Raw genomic sequence first — 17,530 nt, 5'->3', positions numbered from 1 at the left:
TTAGCGTTTTCCAACATTTTTTGCAATGATAAACAGGTGTGTCTTTTGGAAATGGAAAATACCCCAATAAATGTAACTGAGAGTGTTTAAATGCAAGGCCAGGGGCTTCCCTGGTGGCACAGTGGTTGAGAGTCCGCCTGCCGATGCAGGGGACGCGGGTTCGTGCCCCGGTCCGGGAGGATCCCTCATGCCGCGGAGCGGCTGGGCCCGTGAGCCATGGCCACTGAGCCTGTGCGTCCGGAGCCTGTGCTCCGCAACGGGAGAGGCCACAACAGTGAGAGGCCCGCATTCTGCAAACAAACAAACAAAAAAGGCAAGGCCTTACCCCTGGGGTTGGTCAGTGTGGCTTCCGTGGCTTTTCCACCATCCCCACAGCGAGTGTCATCAAAGGGGAGGCACTGGTCACCTGTCCCCGCCACCACCTCGGAGTTCTTGACGAGGTCCTTCACCACCACGGTGGACTTGATCTTGAAGACCCGCCGGCTGTTGGTGTCCGAAAGGAAGACAGCCCCACTCGTGGGATCTGTGGTCAGGTAGTATTTGTGCGCTGGACTGTGACTGGAAAACAAGGGCACGGCAGTTGGTGAGCACTTTCTTCTTTCCTAACAGGCAGCTGGAGATGTACAACTTGAGTCCAAGTAAAAAAAAGTCTTATGGGGACAATGTCCCTATTTGGGGTGATGGTTGCCCAATTTTCCTGACCTCTCTGGTTGGCCTAACTATCCCCCCCACCCAACTATGAATGCAAATGCCTCTTGCCGAAGATCGTGATGCCCAGTGCCATGCCCATATCAGGTGCTCAGTAAGTGTTTCCTTAAGAGGAGATTATCCGTGAGGCTTACCCGAGGTGGCCTGTAAATCCAGACCAGAAACACGAAGACTCTGACTTTAAAAAAACACTTCAAAACAAAATGACACACAAACACTTCCCCCACAGCAGCCCCATCCCCATCTTGGGACTGACAGCTAAGGCCTCGGCCAGACTGGACACCAACCGGTGTCAATACCGTCTTCTGTGGATGCTCATGTTATACTTAGCAGGAGCCCAGCAGTCTCCCTAGTGCAGACAGACATAAATGAATTGCAGGATAAGTTTGTAATTTGAAGCAATAGCCAAGGAAGAACAAACGGAAGAAAGGAGCAGTGCTGGGCATATAGTTCTGTTTCTGGAAAACAGCCACAAAGACGAGGCTGTGCTAACAGAAGAAAGTGAAGCTAGACCACGACTGTACAGAGGGCTTATGGAGACAAGGCACCACCTCTAGGCACTGGGCAGGAAATCTGTGTGGGCTTTGGGGTCAGCTCAGTCTGGGTTCCACGTCTAGCTTTGTTATTTCCTGGTTCTGAAACCTGGGCAAGTTACCCGGCCTCCTGAGCCTCAAGTTTTCTTCATCTGCAAAATGGGGATGTGAATAGCTCCCCTTCTGGTGTATTGGGAACATTATATAAAACCATGTATGAAAAATACTCGGCAGAGTGCATGGCACATAATACTTAATAATCATAATTGTTATTTTAATTATTAGTCATTATGTCTGTTTTTGCATTTGGAGAGGACTACAGAGTAGGTATCTCTTATTAAGGCTGAATTTTCCTATCACAAAGTATGATTTACAATTTCTTCCAAGTCTAGGCTGTACTGGAGTCAGACTCATAACTCCTGGGAAGCTAACGATCGGTTCCTGCACACGGCCTGATCATTCCCAGGGCTTCAGACTGCATCTAAATATTGGTAGTCTCTCGGATTCCAAGTCTCTGGAAAATCTTCTGATTCAAAGGAATAAGGAATCTCCTTCTGTTCAGCCTGGATGGCCCGGCACTGGCCATTTTCACCGGACAGTGGGACACACACCGTGCTAGGGGATTCAGGGCACAGACTGGGCAGTGTCTAGAGCACCAGCAAAGTAGGGGCACTCTATACCCCTGCAAGGTACAAGTAAGAGGATCAGAAGAGACTAGAAAGAAGCTATTTTGCATCTCATCAGGCATGCAAGTTTTGGGTCCTTTTGAAAAACAAAATTTTATTTTACAGATTGGTGGGTTTGGAATTACATATGGAGACTGAGGCACCGTAATCTCCAGTGTCAGGTTCTCTGAAGGTCTTACTCCGATTGCTCATCACACCCATCCCTTGCTTTGGGCGGTGTCTTGGGGACTGGCCAGCCCTCCAGACTCAAGGCTTTCCTTCCTGTTTTCTCTCCCTGAATACGACTAAGACGACATGATCTTCTCCAGCTGTCCTGCCTCTCTCGTCCTGACCCTCCTGTCTCATGACCTCCTCAACAAAGAGCAGGTCTCTGCCTGCAGCCCGGGTCCTCCCCTAGCCATTCCTCCCTTGATCTAACCCCAAACCCAACATATCACCTCAATGTTTTCCCTTCCAGGACCTTCCATGTCTTACAGGCTAATTCAGACTCCTCAGCCTGGCAGCACACAAGGCCCCTCATGCTCGGCTGCTGCCCTATCCTCCCAGCCTCTTTCCTACCATTTCCTCACAGACACCCTCTCCTCAGACATTCTGACAACTTGTCCCTCAAATGCGCCATCACGCCTCTTTGCCCCTCTCTTCCTGCTCTGGGAATACCCCATGCCCTCCCTTTCTTGCCTGCTGAACTGCTACTCATTCTTCAGGTGTCAGCTCAAATGGTACCTTTGCTGGGAAACCTTCCCTGACTTTTCTTCCCTGAGATTCATATCTGTTCATACCTGGGTTACAGGACACTTAACATAATGCTGTGGCTATTTATTTATGTCTGTCTCCCAAATCCTGTCCGTACTTGGTGGAAAGAGACGGGGTTTTATTCTTTTCTGTACTTCCAATGTTCAGCTTGGTGCCTTCTAGCCCACAGCAGCCATTAAGTGGACGGACTCTCCATTTTTAGTTTATTTAAATAGTACTTTCAGTCAAATTACTTAGCTTTTTTTTTTTACTTCTCCTTTGGGGGTGGTGGTAACAGGAGAGAGGTCCTGTTTATCTTGAAATGTCCCCTGTGACTAGCCCGATAATGCAACACAGATTTAATCTTCCCAGATGACACTGATTCTGGCTAAATAAAATGCAGTGACCTTAGAACCTACTCTGCAATGCTGGAGCAGCCTTGATCTTTCTGCTTCCTGATGACAGCTGGAGGAGGGGGTGATTACTTCATTCCTTCACGTATCACTCATGATAAATGGTTGCTCTCCACCTTGGCAGAAAACAGGTCCTTGAGGGAGTCTGGTGGGGGGCCCTGTCCACTTAGACTAGCCCACCGAGGTTTCAGCTCGTGTCTTTCTGCACTGCCCTGGGGAAGTGCCACTTAGGTGACGTTTCTCAGGTCCGTGAGTTCCAGAAGAGGGTGGCATTGTCAGGATTGTCCTGTGGCCCCCTCTTTTGTGCTCAAGGACAAATTTGCAGTTGGGGGGTCAGTTAAGCGCAGGGGAGAAAGCACTAGCTTTGAACTGAGAGGATGTGGGTTCTCCCTTGGGCAAGTCGCCTGAATCGTCCAAGCGGTAGGTCCCTCAGGGTCGAATGACGGCATCTCTGCTCTGCTTTGCTCACAGCGCTGTCATTAGGATCAAATGAAATTATCCAGCTCGACAGCCCTTTCCAGCTGGCAGGGAGCTCTTGGATAATCTTCAGCTCACTTCTTCTTCAGGCCACCTGCACCGGGAGCAGCGCCTGGACCTCTCCCAGGAGCAGCGTGACCAGAGCTGCCCGCTGCTGGTACGGAAGCATCTGCCGCTACCTCCAGGTGCCAACTTGTCCCAGACACTGTGCTAGCATTTTATAGGCACAACCTCATTTTCGTCACAACTACCACAGAAGGCAGGTGCTTTTTATTTATTTATTTTTTAAAAAAGTTTAGGAACGAGAGGAGAGAGGTGAAGTGACTTGAGCAGGGCCAGAAACTGCTAAGTGGCATGATGGATTTCCATCTCTGATCTGCTGGACATTGAAGTCTGTGCTCTTTCTACTTCCCCACACTGCTTCTCAGGGCCTAGAAAGCTCCACTGCCTTTCTCTCCAGAGCACCTGCTCACCTCTTGAGATTTAGCTCCAGCATCACCTCATCCGGAATACCTACCATTCCTGGATCCCTGGGACCCTGCTTTTCCCTCTTTCTTTTGTTGTGGTCCCACAAGACCCTCAGATTATCCTTTTAGCACTCCTAGCACCTTAAGACCCTTTTCTGCTTAGTTGTCTGTCTCCTCAAGGACATCTTGGACTCCTCAAGGGCAGGGCCTGGCTTCAAGTCCCTGGTGCTTAGCACTGGGCTGGTGCAGAGTTAGTGTTCCAGAAAGGCCTGCTGAATTTATGAATCAGTGAGTGAATGATGATCCAATCTGTCTGGGATTATAGACAGGAAACATCCACCGCTAGGGGCCTTAGGGTGATGGTTCTTAATATGGCTACACATCAGGTTCACCTGGAAAGCTTTTTAAAAAAAGCCTCACCCATCACATCCGAAGGGCCTGGGCATCTGTCCCTTTAACATCACTCCAGTGATTCTGAGGCACAGCTAGATTTGGAAGCCATGGCTTTAGGAGCAGTGCTTTTCAAACTTTAAGTACCCACGAATCATGCTAAAATGAAGATTTCAGTTCAGCAGTTCTGGGTGTGGCCTGAGAGCCTGCATTTCTAACAAGTTCTCAGAGGTTGCCAATGCTGCTTCTCTGTACTTGGAGGAGCAGGGCATTACTTAGAATACTCTGCAAGCCATAAATGCATGAGACGGGAGATGGCCTAGCCCTGAGACCCCACGCCTGGTTCTGTGGACAGGGACCGCGTCAGATCCGACACTGATCCCCAGTGCCCTGAGGAGGACTGGGCATAGAGTACGGTCATTCTTTTCTACTTCCTTCAACATAAGCCTGGTATCTCTGGAAGCTACGTAAAATCTTGGAGGCTAGAAGGTAGCAATCCTGAAGTTAATGAGCTGCAGTGAAGCCTCACCCTGCCCTCTTTCTGGACAACGTAGGGAATTTCCTAGTAGGAGCTGTGAGCCCAGAAGTCTCTTGGGACGAAAGGCAATCTATTCCCTGCTTGCGAGTGAACATTCTCCCTCTGTCTCAGGATAAGACCCGCTTGTGCAAAGGAGCGTCCTTTGCCCACATCATGTAGCAGCCCTGGCAGAACTTGATTCACCGGTTCTCAGAACAAGTGGGAAGAGCTTGAGCACTGGAACCACAGACATGGTTTTCAAATACCAGCTCCACAACCCACTTGGTAGGTGACCTTGGGCAAATTACTCCATTACTCTGAGCCTCAGTTTTTTTCATCTCAGAAATGGGGATAATCTCATCTATTTCAAAGGGCTACTTGAGGACAAAATTCTATAAAGGATGCAAATCTTTGACCATAGTGCCTGTTCTATTAAAAAATAAAAATGCCCAATTAATGACAGCTGGTCACCTTACGAAACCTCCAGAACATTTAGGTTACTACACAATGGAAAAGACAAGTATGTCATACTTAATACTGTCTGTCTAAGCTATTTTCCAAGGCAATTAAGGTCTCTCTCAGAGTTAACGTAATCTGTGTAGCTGGGTTTGATGGAGAACTGAGTTTAAATGTACTTCTGAACAACAGGCTTCAGACATTCCTCCGTGACGCTAGGGGAGACATCTGGGAAGAGGTGAGAATCCTTGTTCCCTGAAGGGACGCAGGGAGGAAGATGCCCAAAGGACCAGGGTGGGGGTCTCTGTGCTGAGTATGTCCAGTATGGTGGGCTGAATTGAGGCTGTAAAGGTCAAAGAAAGAGACACACACCCACAGGCTAAGGGCACCAGCCTGGAGCCAAATGCTATCCCTGGGAGTAAATGCTAATGGACGAAGAGGATAAAATTTTAGAATTTTTTTAATCTACTTCTGGCATTTACTGATGGGAACACTAAGGCTCTGAGAGAGGAAGGGATTTACCAATATCCAGGTACCAGTTAAAATCAGAGCCGGAGCCCTGGTCTTTTCCCTCCCGATTGTCTTTAGAAAACTGGAAGGCAGAAAAAAATTGTTTTTCCCTTCCACTTTGGTTCACTTTCTAAATAGGTTTTAGCACGTGAGGAAACAATGAATTGAGAGACGCCAGGAATCCAGCCCTGAAATCATACCATGGATACATCAAAAGATTGCTAAAAGCCATAAACAAAAGGTACCAAAACCACAGCTCTCTCAATTTATAGATGATGCAATTGGAAACCAGAAAAGCTAAGTGACCAGCTCAAGGCCACATGAATACACAGCAAAGCTGGACAAGTGCCCTGGCTCCTAACTCTTCCTGGCTAGGTCCCTCTGTATCCCGGTTGTGTCCCAGGCAGTTACCATTTTAGTGATAAATGCTAGGTTTTCATCCAATATTTTCTTTCTTTCTTTTTTTTTTTTTTTTTTTTTTTTGCTGTACGCGGGCCTCTCACTGTTGTGGCCTCCCCCGTTGCAGAGCACAGGCTCTGGATGCGCAGGCTCAGCGGCCATGGCTCACGGGACTAGCTGCTCCGCGGCATGTGGGATCCTCCCGGACCGGGGCACGAACCTGTGTCTCCTGCATCGGCAGGTGGACTCTCAACCATTGCGCCACCAGGGAAGCCCCCTCCAAGATTTTCATATGAAATGTACCGTGTTTTCTATAAAACTGAACTTGAGGACACATATCAATTCATAGTTCAGTATCATCCATATAAAGATCTTTAGAAATCTCTTTTCTATTTCAGTGTCAGGAAAAAATATTCCTCTGCTTAGAAGTGGGCATATTTTCCCATTTCTGATGATGTAAACCATGAAAACAATTATGTTTCCCTGTTTAATCTGGCTTCCAGGAAGCTCAGAGTCTTATTTGATGTGTAATCACATATATGTGTTTCCTCCTTTTTCTCTGATTCCCAAACTCTATTTAATTTACTTTAATACGTGTGTCTTTGGTTGTAAGAGGACTGAATTCCTTTTTGGGGAAAAATGGAGACATAATCATCATAGTTGTTATGATGATGATAATAATAGTAATAATAATAATAAATCATTAGTGCTCCTCTCTCCAAGGGAGATTTTATTTTATTTTAAAAATTTTTTATTTTAAAAATTTTTTATTTTAAAATGTTTTTCCTTTATATTGTTCTCTTTTGTATTTGTGTTGCTCTATTTTTAAAAAATTTTTATTTATTTATTTATTATTTATTTTTGGCTGCGTTGGGTCTTTGTTGCTACACGTGGGCTTTCTCTAGTTGCGGCGAGTGGGGGCTACTCTTCGTTGTGGTGCGAGGGCTTCTCATTGCAGTGGCTTCTCTTGTTGTGAAGCATGGGCTCTAGGCATGCAGACTTCAGTAGTTGTGGCACGTGGGCTCAGTAGTTGTGGCTTGCGGGCTCCAGAGTGCAGGCTCAGTAGTTGTGGCACACAGGCTTAGGAGCTCCGTGACATGTGGGATCTTCCCGGACCAGGGCTCGAACCCGTGTCCTCCGCATTGGCAGGCGGATTCTTAACCAGTGCGCCACCAGGGAAGCCCCAAGGGAGATTTTATTATCCTCAAGTTAGAAACTAATGATCAGACAGATGAAATAAATTTTTCAAGGTCACACAGTTGGGGAGCTTCAGTTTTCTCATCTGTAAATTGGATGTATCATGAATACCTATGTCACAGGGTGGTTTGGGGGTGAACTGCTATAATCCATGTAAAACACTTAACCCCTTCTCTGCTACACATTAAATGCTCTCTACATGTTATTATTATTTTCTTAAAAGACTATATATGATTGTTACATTATTACTATATCTAATTATATCTATATAGTTATTAATTACATTAATAATGTAATTATGGACATGGACATAAACGTTATTGGATTTCTGGGTCTGTCTGACTCTTTCTACCATCCTTATCCCAAGTAAGCACCACCCCATGTGCCACTTTGATCTGAGCCACACATGGGTAACTGAGAGTCACCTGGGTATCAGTGTAAGCCACATCCCCATCTGCCATGGCTATGTTCAAGTCACCCAGATGTGTGTGAGGCTTGGGGACTCTGAGGTGACCAGTACCCAGGAGTCAGATGAGTGCCACAATGACAGGGGATGCTGACAGGCAGACATTCCTCTCGGTGTGTCTGACGAGGACCACTTCTGCTTGCCGCGGGGTCACTGTGAGCCTACACGACAAATCTACTCTGTGACAAAGTTCCTGTTTGGGGGTTGCTCCCTTTGGGTGGTCTGTATGGTCTGGAAATTCCCCCATTCTCTCCTTGCTGGCAGACCTTCTGGAGAGGTCCCCTAGCAACCCAGCCTCCAAAGCCAAGGCACCTGGAATGCCCACCGAAATACGAATCTGAAGCCTGTCTTCTTCCAGGACCTTTGCCTGAATGAGACATTCTCAGGACTTCCCACTGTGACCCTCCAAGTCACTCAACACAGTTAGGATAATGTCATCATTCATTCTGAGGATAAGCAGACTGGGATGTTCAAATTACTATGCCAAGGTTAAAATTTCCCCCTATTACTCAGTCTGTCATGTCCACAAATGATCAGAGTAAGTGCTGCACTTTGGTAGAGATGAAAGGAGTTCAGGCTCTCCCAACCCACCCCCACCATTATTAATGACTTTTTCTCATTGTAGCTGATTTACCCCCAATCCGATCCAATCACACAGGATTCGTTTGCCGTTGAGCGATCTGAAATTGACAGGTGCAGCTTACCATACAGCATGCAACAAGGCACGGGAGAGAAAGGAAATTCTCCACCGGTTGGCTTACCTATGTCTGAAATCTTTATTTCTGACAGAAGACAGGAGAGCAGGGAATAGAAGAAAGAATGAAGTGTTAGCAGCAGGGTTAGAAGCATTATTAGCAGCCTGAAAACTTGACAGCAATGGTCCTGTACAATACTATAGTAAATAAAGACTTAGCACCTCTGACACTGATATATTTCATATTGGCTATTACTTGTCAGTGAGCTCCCTTATAAGCAGCTACGTATCACAGAAGAGGCATGATTTCACCTGCGTCAACACTGCTGACTTACGGGAAGAGGATGAGGTTGACCCAGGCTGCTTTCACCAGGGTCAGACAGAGGCTGGAATAGTCGATTCGCTCCCCTGTACAGAGACGCACTCCCAGAGATACACACACTCAAAGCTGCATCTCCGTGTGCACACTGCCCGATGGAGGGCTACCCAAACCTGCGTAGCCTATCACAATCCTCCTCAGAATACAATACTGAATTGGAGATACACTCTAATTAGAAGGGAGAGGGTGACACAGAGAAACAGGCCTGGGAAAAAAGACTGGAAGAAAATATACCAAGATGATAGTATGTCAACAAATTTGTTTTTCTTTCCAAATTTAATTTACTTCTCCCTTCCTTACCCACTGTCTTTCACGATCTCCCCACAGCTGTGGCAGGGAGACAGGGAAAATGGGGGTCTCTTATTTAAAAGATGTAAAAATGGAGGCCCAGAGAGAGTAAGTGGTCCAGTTCTAGTTTCTCTGCTAAGGTAGGCTGACCCCGTAGCCCGCGGCTCGTTCCATCATGGCACGGGAAAGAGAAAGATAATATGAGCAGCTGACTAAAGTAAATACACTCAAGAGTTCCCTCTTCTCTGGCAGATGTCTACACTGGTCAAACTCATAAAAGAGAGGAAAAAAAGGCAGATAATATCCCATCAGTGGCCTGCTTCTCATTCAGCCTGATACCTGATTTCCTATGAGTCTACAGAATGGGAGCTGCTGATTTTCTCGTGGCCAAAGACCTTCTCCTTCCTTTGTGCCTGTGTGGGTCGGTGAGTACCAGCACCCTCATCTTGAGGGCCGTGACAGCTGTGGTCAGCCAGTGAGCCTTCCCCTCCTCTCTCGTGCGTGCTGCAGAGTGAGACTCTCAGCAGGCACTTACCTCCCGGGAATAACTAAACATGGCATTCAGCCACGGTGGTCCTCACCGGGCCATGTGACAATTCTTGGGTGAGGCAGACTGCGTGATGGCCTTCTGGGTTGGGCCTGCCAAGCTGGACCTTGGGCAGATTCCTTAAATTCCCTGAGTCTCCTTTATCTTATTTGTCAGGGCAATAGTAATACGTATCGTGCAGAACTGTTATACTAGGCAAACAGAAGAGGCCTCGCAAAAAGAGAGTTTCCTTTTCCCCTGGCCGCTTTCCAGCTCAAGGGCCCGTCCTGCTCACATGGACCCCAGCCCAGGAAATGGGCAGATCCCATTCCCTAAAACAGTTGTGAGGAACTTGGTACAATTTCTCCTGAAAGGGAGAGTCGGGCTCCCCTATCTCTAACCACAGCTTCTCTATAACCCTGGAACCCACCCTGTGATTGGTCTGGTTCCGAAAAGATCTGGTTTAGGGAGGCGTAGAGACATCCGACATATGAGGCCCTTCCCCGAGCTGTGAGTGTGGCTGTGCTCCATCCCTCATGGTCAGAATGCAGACAAGGAGAGGCTGACAGCTGGCTCTGCTGCACCTCTGCGTCTTAGGAGCAGCCCGTGGGCCTTATCTCAGTATGGGGCAGCTGCAGGGAACTTCTCCTAACTCCGACACGTGTTAAGTAAGAGGGCCAGGCTCGGTGACACTGGCACCAGGGCCTAGTCCGTGACACCATCCCTTGTCCTTAGAAGAAGACTCATGTGACGAATTCCAACCAGTTTGGTGCCAGGAAACAGAAAATAGATTCGAGGGCTTCCAAGGGCTTCTCGGTTGCCAGCAGCCTTCTACAGCATCTGGATGCCAAGATATCTCCCTGTTCCAAGGGCAGTTTGTCTTCATTGCAGTGCCCCGTGATAAGCAGCGCCTGCTTCCCCAGAGCCCCCAGCTCAGAGTTTGGCCTCTGGGGAGTGACAGGTGAGGCTCTATTCTGTCCCCTTCTCGGGCTGGTGGGTCATGCCAGGTGGGCCCACAGGATTGCAAAGGGACATATTAGGAACGGTGAGGAAGGCCTCACCTTACATACCTCAACTCCAGGATGTTGGTGACGTTCCCGGAGGGGAAGATCCTTCGGATGTAGTTGAAATCTCCCACGTAGAGGCTCCCGTCGGAGCTGCACGTGAGGGCCACGGGGGCCAGGAGCTTGTTGCCGTCAGCAAGGCCGTTGCAGCTGGGGCAGGAGATGCTTCTCCGGCGCCCATTGCCCATGATGCTCCCGATGACAGGAGGCTGCTGAGACACAAACTGGTTCTCCCCGTTCCCTTTGTGCAAGATGCCTGGGACAAGGACAGAAGCACAGAATCACCGATGGAGCAGGAGACGGCTCTCTCCTGTGGCCGGCCACAGGGTCGCCTTGCTTTTGCAAGGAATGCCAGATCCCTGCCTACCATTTCCAGACTCATCTCCCAAGGCTGCCTCACCCCATAACGAAACCCAGGCCGTCCTGGACAGGCCACACTGCTTTGCTGATTGAATTCCCATGACAAGTGTGTAAAACAGGTGCCATTATGCTCCCTGTATTAACAGGGGAGACCTGACATCACACAGTGACAGCAGAAGCTCTTCTGAGTCCAGGCTCTGAATCATTCAGCCCTGCTGCCTCTCAAATAGACTGAACACACCTCACGTGCCTAGTCTACATCTCCATCACGGCACAGAATTCTTTATTGCACTTATCTGTTTTCTCTCTTTAGAGTGAGACCATTTCATGTGCAGAGACAAGGTCTTTTCCCTTCTGTATTCCCACGGCCTAGCACAGACCTGACACAGAGCAGGTACCAGTAAATGTTCATAGAAATACACAAGTGAAACTTCCAGACTCTTCTCACTGAGGTGGAGTCAAGAGACTGGGGTTTATACCTGATTTTGATACTAATGGGCTGATCCCAGATCTTGCATGGGTCTCTTCAGTGCTTTAACTGCCCTTGGGCCCCAGTCTCCCCACCAGTAAAATGAAGGGATTGACCTCAATGGTGTGCAAGCTGCATCCCATATCTATACTGTCTCTTCTCAGGCCCAGCTCATCCTTTAACTCTTGTACTGTTGCTACAGCCTCCTAATTGGACTCTCTGCCTCCAGCCTCACCCCTTCCATACTGAAGCTTTGAGTGAGTTTTGGTTTTTATGGTCACAAGAATCTTCTCCCAGGCTGTCAACTGTTAGCTTTGCCCTTTATTGAACAGACGTCTTTCATTTTTACGTAGTCTAATCAACCATTTTTCAATTCTAACGTTCGTGCTTTTTTTAGGGTTTTAGGGAATCCTTCTCTGAGATCATAAATACATTCTCCTGTATTTTCTTCTATTAACTTTAAAGATCTTTCAAATTTAGCTCTTTAATCAAACTTTTAAATTTATTTTGTGTACAGTGTGAACTTAATTTTTTCCTCCACACATTGTGCCCATTTCCCCCAATACCAATTTCTAAAACACCTATTCATCCTCCGCTGATATGTGATGCTACCTCTACCATATAGCATGTATACATGGGGCGTGGCAGGAACTTGTACCCTATCCATCCTGTCCTTCTTCTGTAGTTACAGAACTGTGCTGTTCAGCTGGACATGTGACTGTCTGGTACTGACTACAATCCCCAGCCCCCTCTGCAGCTACACTTGGCAGGTAACTGGTTGAAGGTGTGGAAGTGGTGTGGGCAGCTGCTGGGAGGTGTCCCTACAATGGAAGGGGCTTGCTGTCAGTCCTTTTCCTCCCTCCTGCTGGCTGGAAAGTAGATGTGAAGGCTGGAGCTGAAGCAGTCACCTTGGACCATGACCTTGGGGATGGAGGCCTGAGTAGAACAACCCTGCAGAGGTTTAAACCAGCCTTGGATCACCTACCTCCAGACTTTCAGGTGAGTGAGAAACAAACTTTTACCTTGTTTGCAACTCTGTTATTTTGGCTTTTCTGACACTCATGGCCAAACGTAGTCCTAATTACTACTCACAGGTCAGTTTCTGGATGCCCTGTTCTATCCCATGGAATCTATTTCTCTGTTCCTGTGACAGCACCACACAGTTTTTGTTTGTTTGTGGTACGCGGGCCTCTCACTGTTGTGGCCTCTCCCGTTGCGGAGCACAGGCTCCGGACGTGCAGGCTCAGCGGCCATGGCTCACGGGCCCAGCCGCTCTGCGGCATGTGGGATCTTCCCGGACCGGGGCACGAACCCGTGTCCCCTGCATCGGCAGGCGGACTCTCAACCACTGCGCCACCAGGGAAGCCCCACACAGTTTTAAGTGTTGCAGTTTTCCTAAGATATCTTAACATCTGGCAAGTGCCTCTTTTTTGGTTCTTATTTTTTTTTTTTTTTTTTTTTTTTTTGGTGGTATGCGGGCCTCCCACTGCCGTGGCCTCTCCCGTCGCGGAGCACAGGCCCCGGACGCGCAGGCCCAGCGGCCACGGCCCACGGGCCCAGCCGCTCCGCGGCACGCGGGATCCTCCCGGACCAGGGCACGAACCCGCGACCCCTGCATCGGCAGGCGGACTCCCAACCACTGCGCCACCAGGGAAGCCCTTTGGTTCTTATTTTAAAGACTGCCTTATCTATTTACAAATCTTTATTCTATTATAAACTTTAGAATTAGTTTTTCAATTCCCACACCCCCCAAACATCAAAGCAGTGGCTTTGATAAGCATTCTTGCATCTACAGATTAGGCAGGAGAGATCTGACATCATTACCATGTTTACCTGTCCCATCCTGGGGCACAGTCGGAGGGGGCTGTCTAAACTACAGATCCGACTGTGTCACTTGCATGCTTTAAACCTTTCAGAGGCTTGAGATCTGCCTCTGGATGGAGTTGAAAGTTCTAATCTTCTTACCTGGGGCTCCAGCTGTTCAAGCCCCCGGCTCTGGCTTTTGCTATTCCCTTCATTTCACCCTTTGCTCAAACTGCAATGAACCTTCTCTCCAATTACTCTTCTTTCAAGCTTCAGTGCTTTGGCACATGCTGTGCTCTCTGCCTAGAAAGTTCTCCCTTCTTGACATACAGGGCTAATCCTATAGACCCTTTGAGACTCAGTTCAGAAGTTCTCTCCCAAGAGACACCCTGCTGAACCAAGAAGCTGAGTCAGGTGCTCCTCTTCTACAGCCCCCAGAGTGTCCCTGGCTCCCCTCTGTGACGGCACTGTCCCTGGCACAGCGTGGAAACTGCCTGGGAAGTGTTTGTCTCAACCAGAGTGTAAACCCTTGAAGCCCTTCACTTCTGCATCCCCGCTGCCTAGCAGTGACAAGGTAGCCAAGGAATGTCTGTATTAACGCTTCTGACCGACTGATCACATATAAGACTATGTAATTTGAAGTGTCTGTTTTTTGCCTTGCAGGGAAAAAAGCATATGAGAAAAGGGTCACACCGTGACCTGGTTCCTGAAATTGTACTCATCCACTCACCGCTTTGGATGTTGAGGGCATGATGTTTGTCCAGGCTCCATCCTCCCAGCTTGGAAGCATCGATTTCATAGCCCTGTAGAACTGCTGTTCTTTTTTCCCACAGGATCAGATCTGGGCAGGATTCATACTCATAACCCACAGAAACTGTAGAAAACAAAAGGCACAAAATGCACAGGTGAGCAAAACCTCTTCTTTGGCTTTAGATCTGCATGCAAGGCCCCTGCTTGTCTTTGGTAGAAAACGAAGCAGGATCAAATTCCTGAGTGGTAACCAGACCTATTTGCAACACTAACAGTGGAAGGCTGAGCCTGAACATCCTTTTTGGAGAGCAATCGTACATCATTAGGAAACATTAAACAAATGTTCTAAATACCCTATGAAGGACCCAGGTGAAGGACCCAGGTGAATCGATTCCAGGGAAATAATCTTTAGTATGGAAAATACTTTAGGCACTAAAGCCTTCACTGCAGCATTATACATAATAGTGGAAAGTTGGAAGTAATCTAAAGGTCCAAAGGGGGTGAGAGGTTGAGCAAACCAAGTGTATCCACCTGAGGAATATTATGCAGCCACTGGAAATTATGGTTATGAAGATCACAGGGTGACACGGAAAAGTGCTAATGGGGTAATGCTGAGTTGAAAGGACTGGTTATATACGGTATTAAATCTCTGTTAAAAAAAACTATACATGAAAAAAGAAAATAAAGTTTAATGTTATCAAGTAGTTATATTTGTTTACAGAAATATGTTTGACTCTATTTCTTTTTTTTTGGTCCAATTACCACATTTTTATTAATGAACATGGTAATACTTTAATAAAGAAAAAACTTAAAAGTCATTTATAATGAATACATGGAAAAGGAGCTCAGTTAGGGAACTCTGAAAGCTAGAAGTTGCTCTGAGGTCTCAAAACTTGAAAATCCCTGGTTTTGCTTTTGGTTCACAAATCCAGGCCTCCTGGGTCACTGGGAGGCAGGCTAACCGTGGCAGGCTCCCTGAGCCTGGGTTTGTGAAAATCCCAGTAACTGCCCTATGGAAAGGAACTGGCAGAGACAAGAATGCCATTTCTTCCAAGTATCTTTCTGTGTAGATGTTATTTTCCACTGGGCAATGCTCTATCACATGATCAAGATAGGAATGAACAACTGGGCGGCCCCTTAAAGTTTCCTTTAGGTGCCCTAAGAGATTGCTGGCCCGCTATGGCAGGAGCGAATGCATTGGAAGATGTCCCTGTGACCTCTTCCCTATGACCTTGAGTCCCTTAAGCAGCCGCTCTGCCTCCTACTGGTCCCCTGTCATCTCAGGAAAGCAAACCTCAGCCCTTGACGTCTCTGGGCAGAGAGACCTTAACCGGCTGGTGGGCACTAAATGTGCTCATTTCGTCTAAAGAGGGAGTAAGACTTCACTGATTTTGAAGAGACCATAGAAGTAGTTTGGTTTACAGAAGGGGTCGTAAACAGTGACGGATGGCATCTTTGCTCCCAGTGTGCCCTATGGGGTAGGGCTGGATGCAAAACTACAGGGGAGATCTTGGGTAAACCCAGCTCAGTTCCTTCCTTGTGTGGTCTTGGGAAGTCACCTCACCTCTCTGGTCCTCAGCTTCCTCATGCAGAATACGAGGACAATTTCTGACTCACAGGGGTGTTGTAAGGATTAACCGAGATACCAGTGTACAGGGAGTACATCACCCAGAGCAGATGCTCAACAGACACTCTCTTATTGCTTTCCCTCCCTCCCTCCCTCTTTCTCTCTTTCTTTCTTCATTACTTCTCATCTGCTTCCTCACTCTGCCTTTGCCGAATCTAGAAAGGGGATGAGGTTCAAGTTGAGAGGGATTTCCCGGGCTGTTACTCTAAGTGCTTGGAGGATTAGCCCTGCAGGGGTTAGGACTGCTAACGATCCAGCTCTGAACCCTTCGTGGAGCCTTGTTCTCATCCGGAAGCTGAGATGAGCACAGCCCCAGCTCTGGAAGCCCAAGGTCCGAGTGGGGCTGGAACTCCAGGTGAGGCGGTAGTCACCTTCTGCTTCATCTTAGAGAAAAACAGCAATAACATCAACAAAGAGACTCTCTGATTGGAATGGAGGTAAAGAGGCCAAAAAGCCTTTCTGATGAGGGAAGAATCTTTGCTCCTGCACCTCAATAAGACTGAAGAAACCCAGAAGCTCCAAACTCCCATATTTTTAATGGGTAAGTTCAGGCCCAACGGCTGGGGGAGGGGGGAGGGCAGGGCTGGGGCAATGTCCACATGGCTCTATCTCTGCGGCACCAGCCTCTTTCAGCCCATCACGTAACACCACGGTGCTCTTCAAGGGCCTTTTTGGTTTTGTAACCCTCTTTTTTTTTTTTTTTTTGTGGTACGCGGGCCTCTCACCGCTGTGGCCTCTCCCGTTGTGGAGCAGAGGCTCTGGACGCGCAGGCCCAGCGGCCACGGTCCACGGGCCCAGCCGCTCCGCGGCATGTGGGATCCTCCTGGACCAGGGCACGAACCCGTGTCCCCTGCATCAGCAGGCGGACTCTCAACCACTGTGCCACCAGGGAAGCCTCTGTAACCCTCTTTTTTAATGGTCAAGTTTTCCACATGCAGGTCTTTGAGTACTTTCTTTTAGGTCATGGATGGTCACTGAAAGGTCCTGACGGCCAACTAGACCTTAGGTATTTCTGAGAAGAGAACGGGAGGAAGAAGAAACAAGGGAGGTAGAAAAAGAGCCCCGTCCCCCCAAGTCTTACTGTCTCTCTGAGGATGGCATTGAGGCCTGTGGCTGGAAGGCTTACCGAAGGCTTCCGAGAGCCCAAACACCTTCTGGTTGTAGACGTCTGTCTTGTCCCAGAGGAAATAATAGGACAAGTCTGGAGCTGCAGCAAACCACTTCCTGAAGAGGCGGCCCTCAACCGCCACCATGAGGTGGACCTTCATGAGGTTGAAGGGGATGGTGCTGTGGGTGAGGCTGATCCTCAGGACAGATTTGTAGCCGGGGGTACGGCTGCTCAGGTAGCTCAGCCTCATCTTGCAGCCAGAGATGGCGATTTCCTCCTGCAGAGCCTAGAGAGACAGATCACAGCAGGTGACGGTCACAGAATCACTGGTGGAGGGAAGGTGGCCACAGCCCCACATACTCTGGGTGTTCAAGAGGCAGAGGAGGATGCAGAGAAGGAGGAGGAGAGAAGGGGAGAGGAGGAGTAGGAACTAGGAGAGTGAAAAGAAGAGAGAAGAGGAAGCGGAGTGTGAAGGGGAGGGGAAGAAAGGAAGAGAAGGGAGGGAAGGGTG

The 17,530-nt window shown here is 48.2% G+C and overlaps 1 protein-coding gene across 10 annotated transcripts in view; it reads right to left on the bottom strand.

Annotated features, from left to right (window-relative positions):
• The window catches only part of TENM4 (teneurin transmembrane protein 4), a 748,739-nt gene that overhangs the window by 52,377 nt on the left and 678,832 nt on the right, over nt 1-17,530 (bottom strand). For 7 of the 10 annotated variants that reach the window (XM_067038410.1, XM_067038413.1, XM_067038415.1 and 4 more), the window contains 5 exons: nt 17,038-17,305; nt 14,265-14,408; nt 10,909-11,158; nt 8,713-8,733; nt 326-558 (listed from right to left, as the gene is read on the bottom strand). In XM_067038410.1, coding sequence (XP_066894511.1) covers nt 326-558; nt 8,713-8,733; nt 10,909-11,158; nt 14,265-14,408; nt 17,038-17,305 — 916 coding nt within the window. The remainder of the gene's footprint in view (nt 1-325; nt 559-8,712; nt 8,734-10,908; nt 11,159-14,264; nt 14,409-17,037; nt 17,306-17,530) is intronic. The other 3 variants (XM_067038412.1, XM_067038414.1, XM_067038419.1) reach the window with 1 other exon arrangement.

This window comes from Kogia breviceps, chromosome 7 (assembly GCF_026419965.1).
Source record: "Kogia breviceps isolate mKogBre1 chromosome 7, mKogBre1 haplotype 1, whole genome shotgun sequence".
NCBI classification, from domain to species: Eukaryota; Metazoa; Chordata; class Mammalia; order Artiodactyla; family Physeteridae; genus Kogia; species Kogia breviceps.
This window is presented reverse-complemented; position numbering and strand designations above follow the sequence as displayed.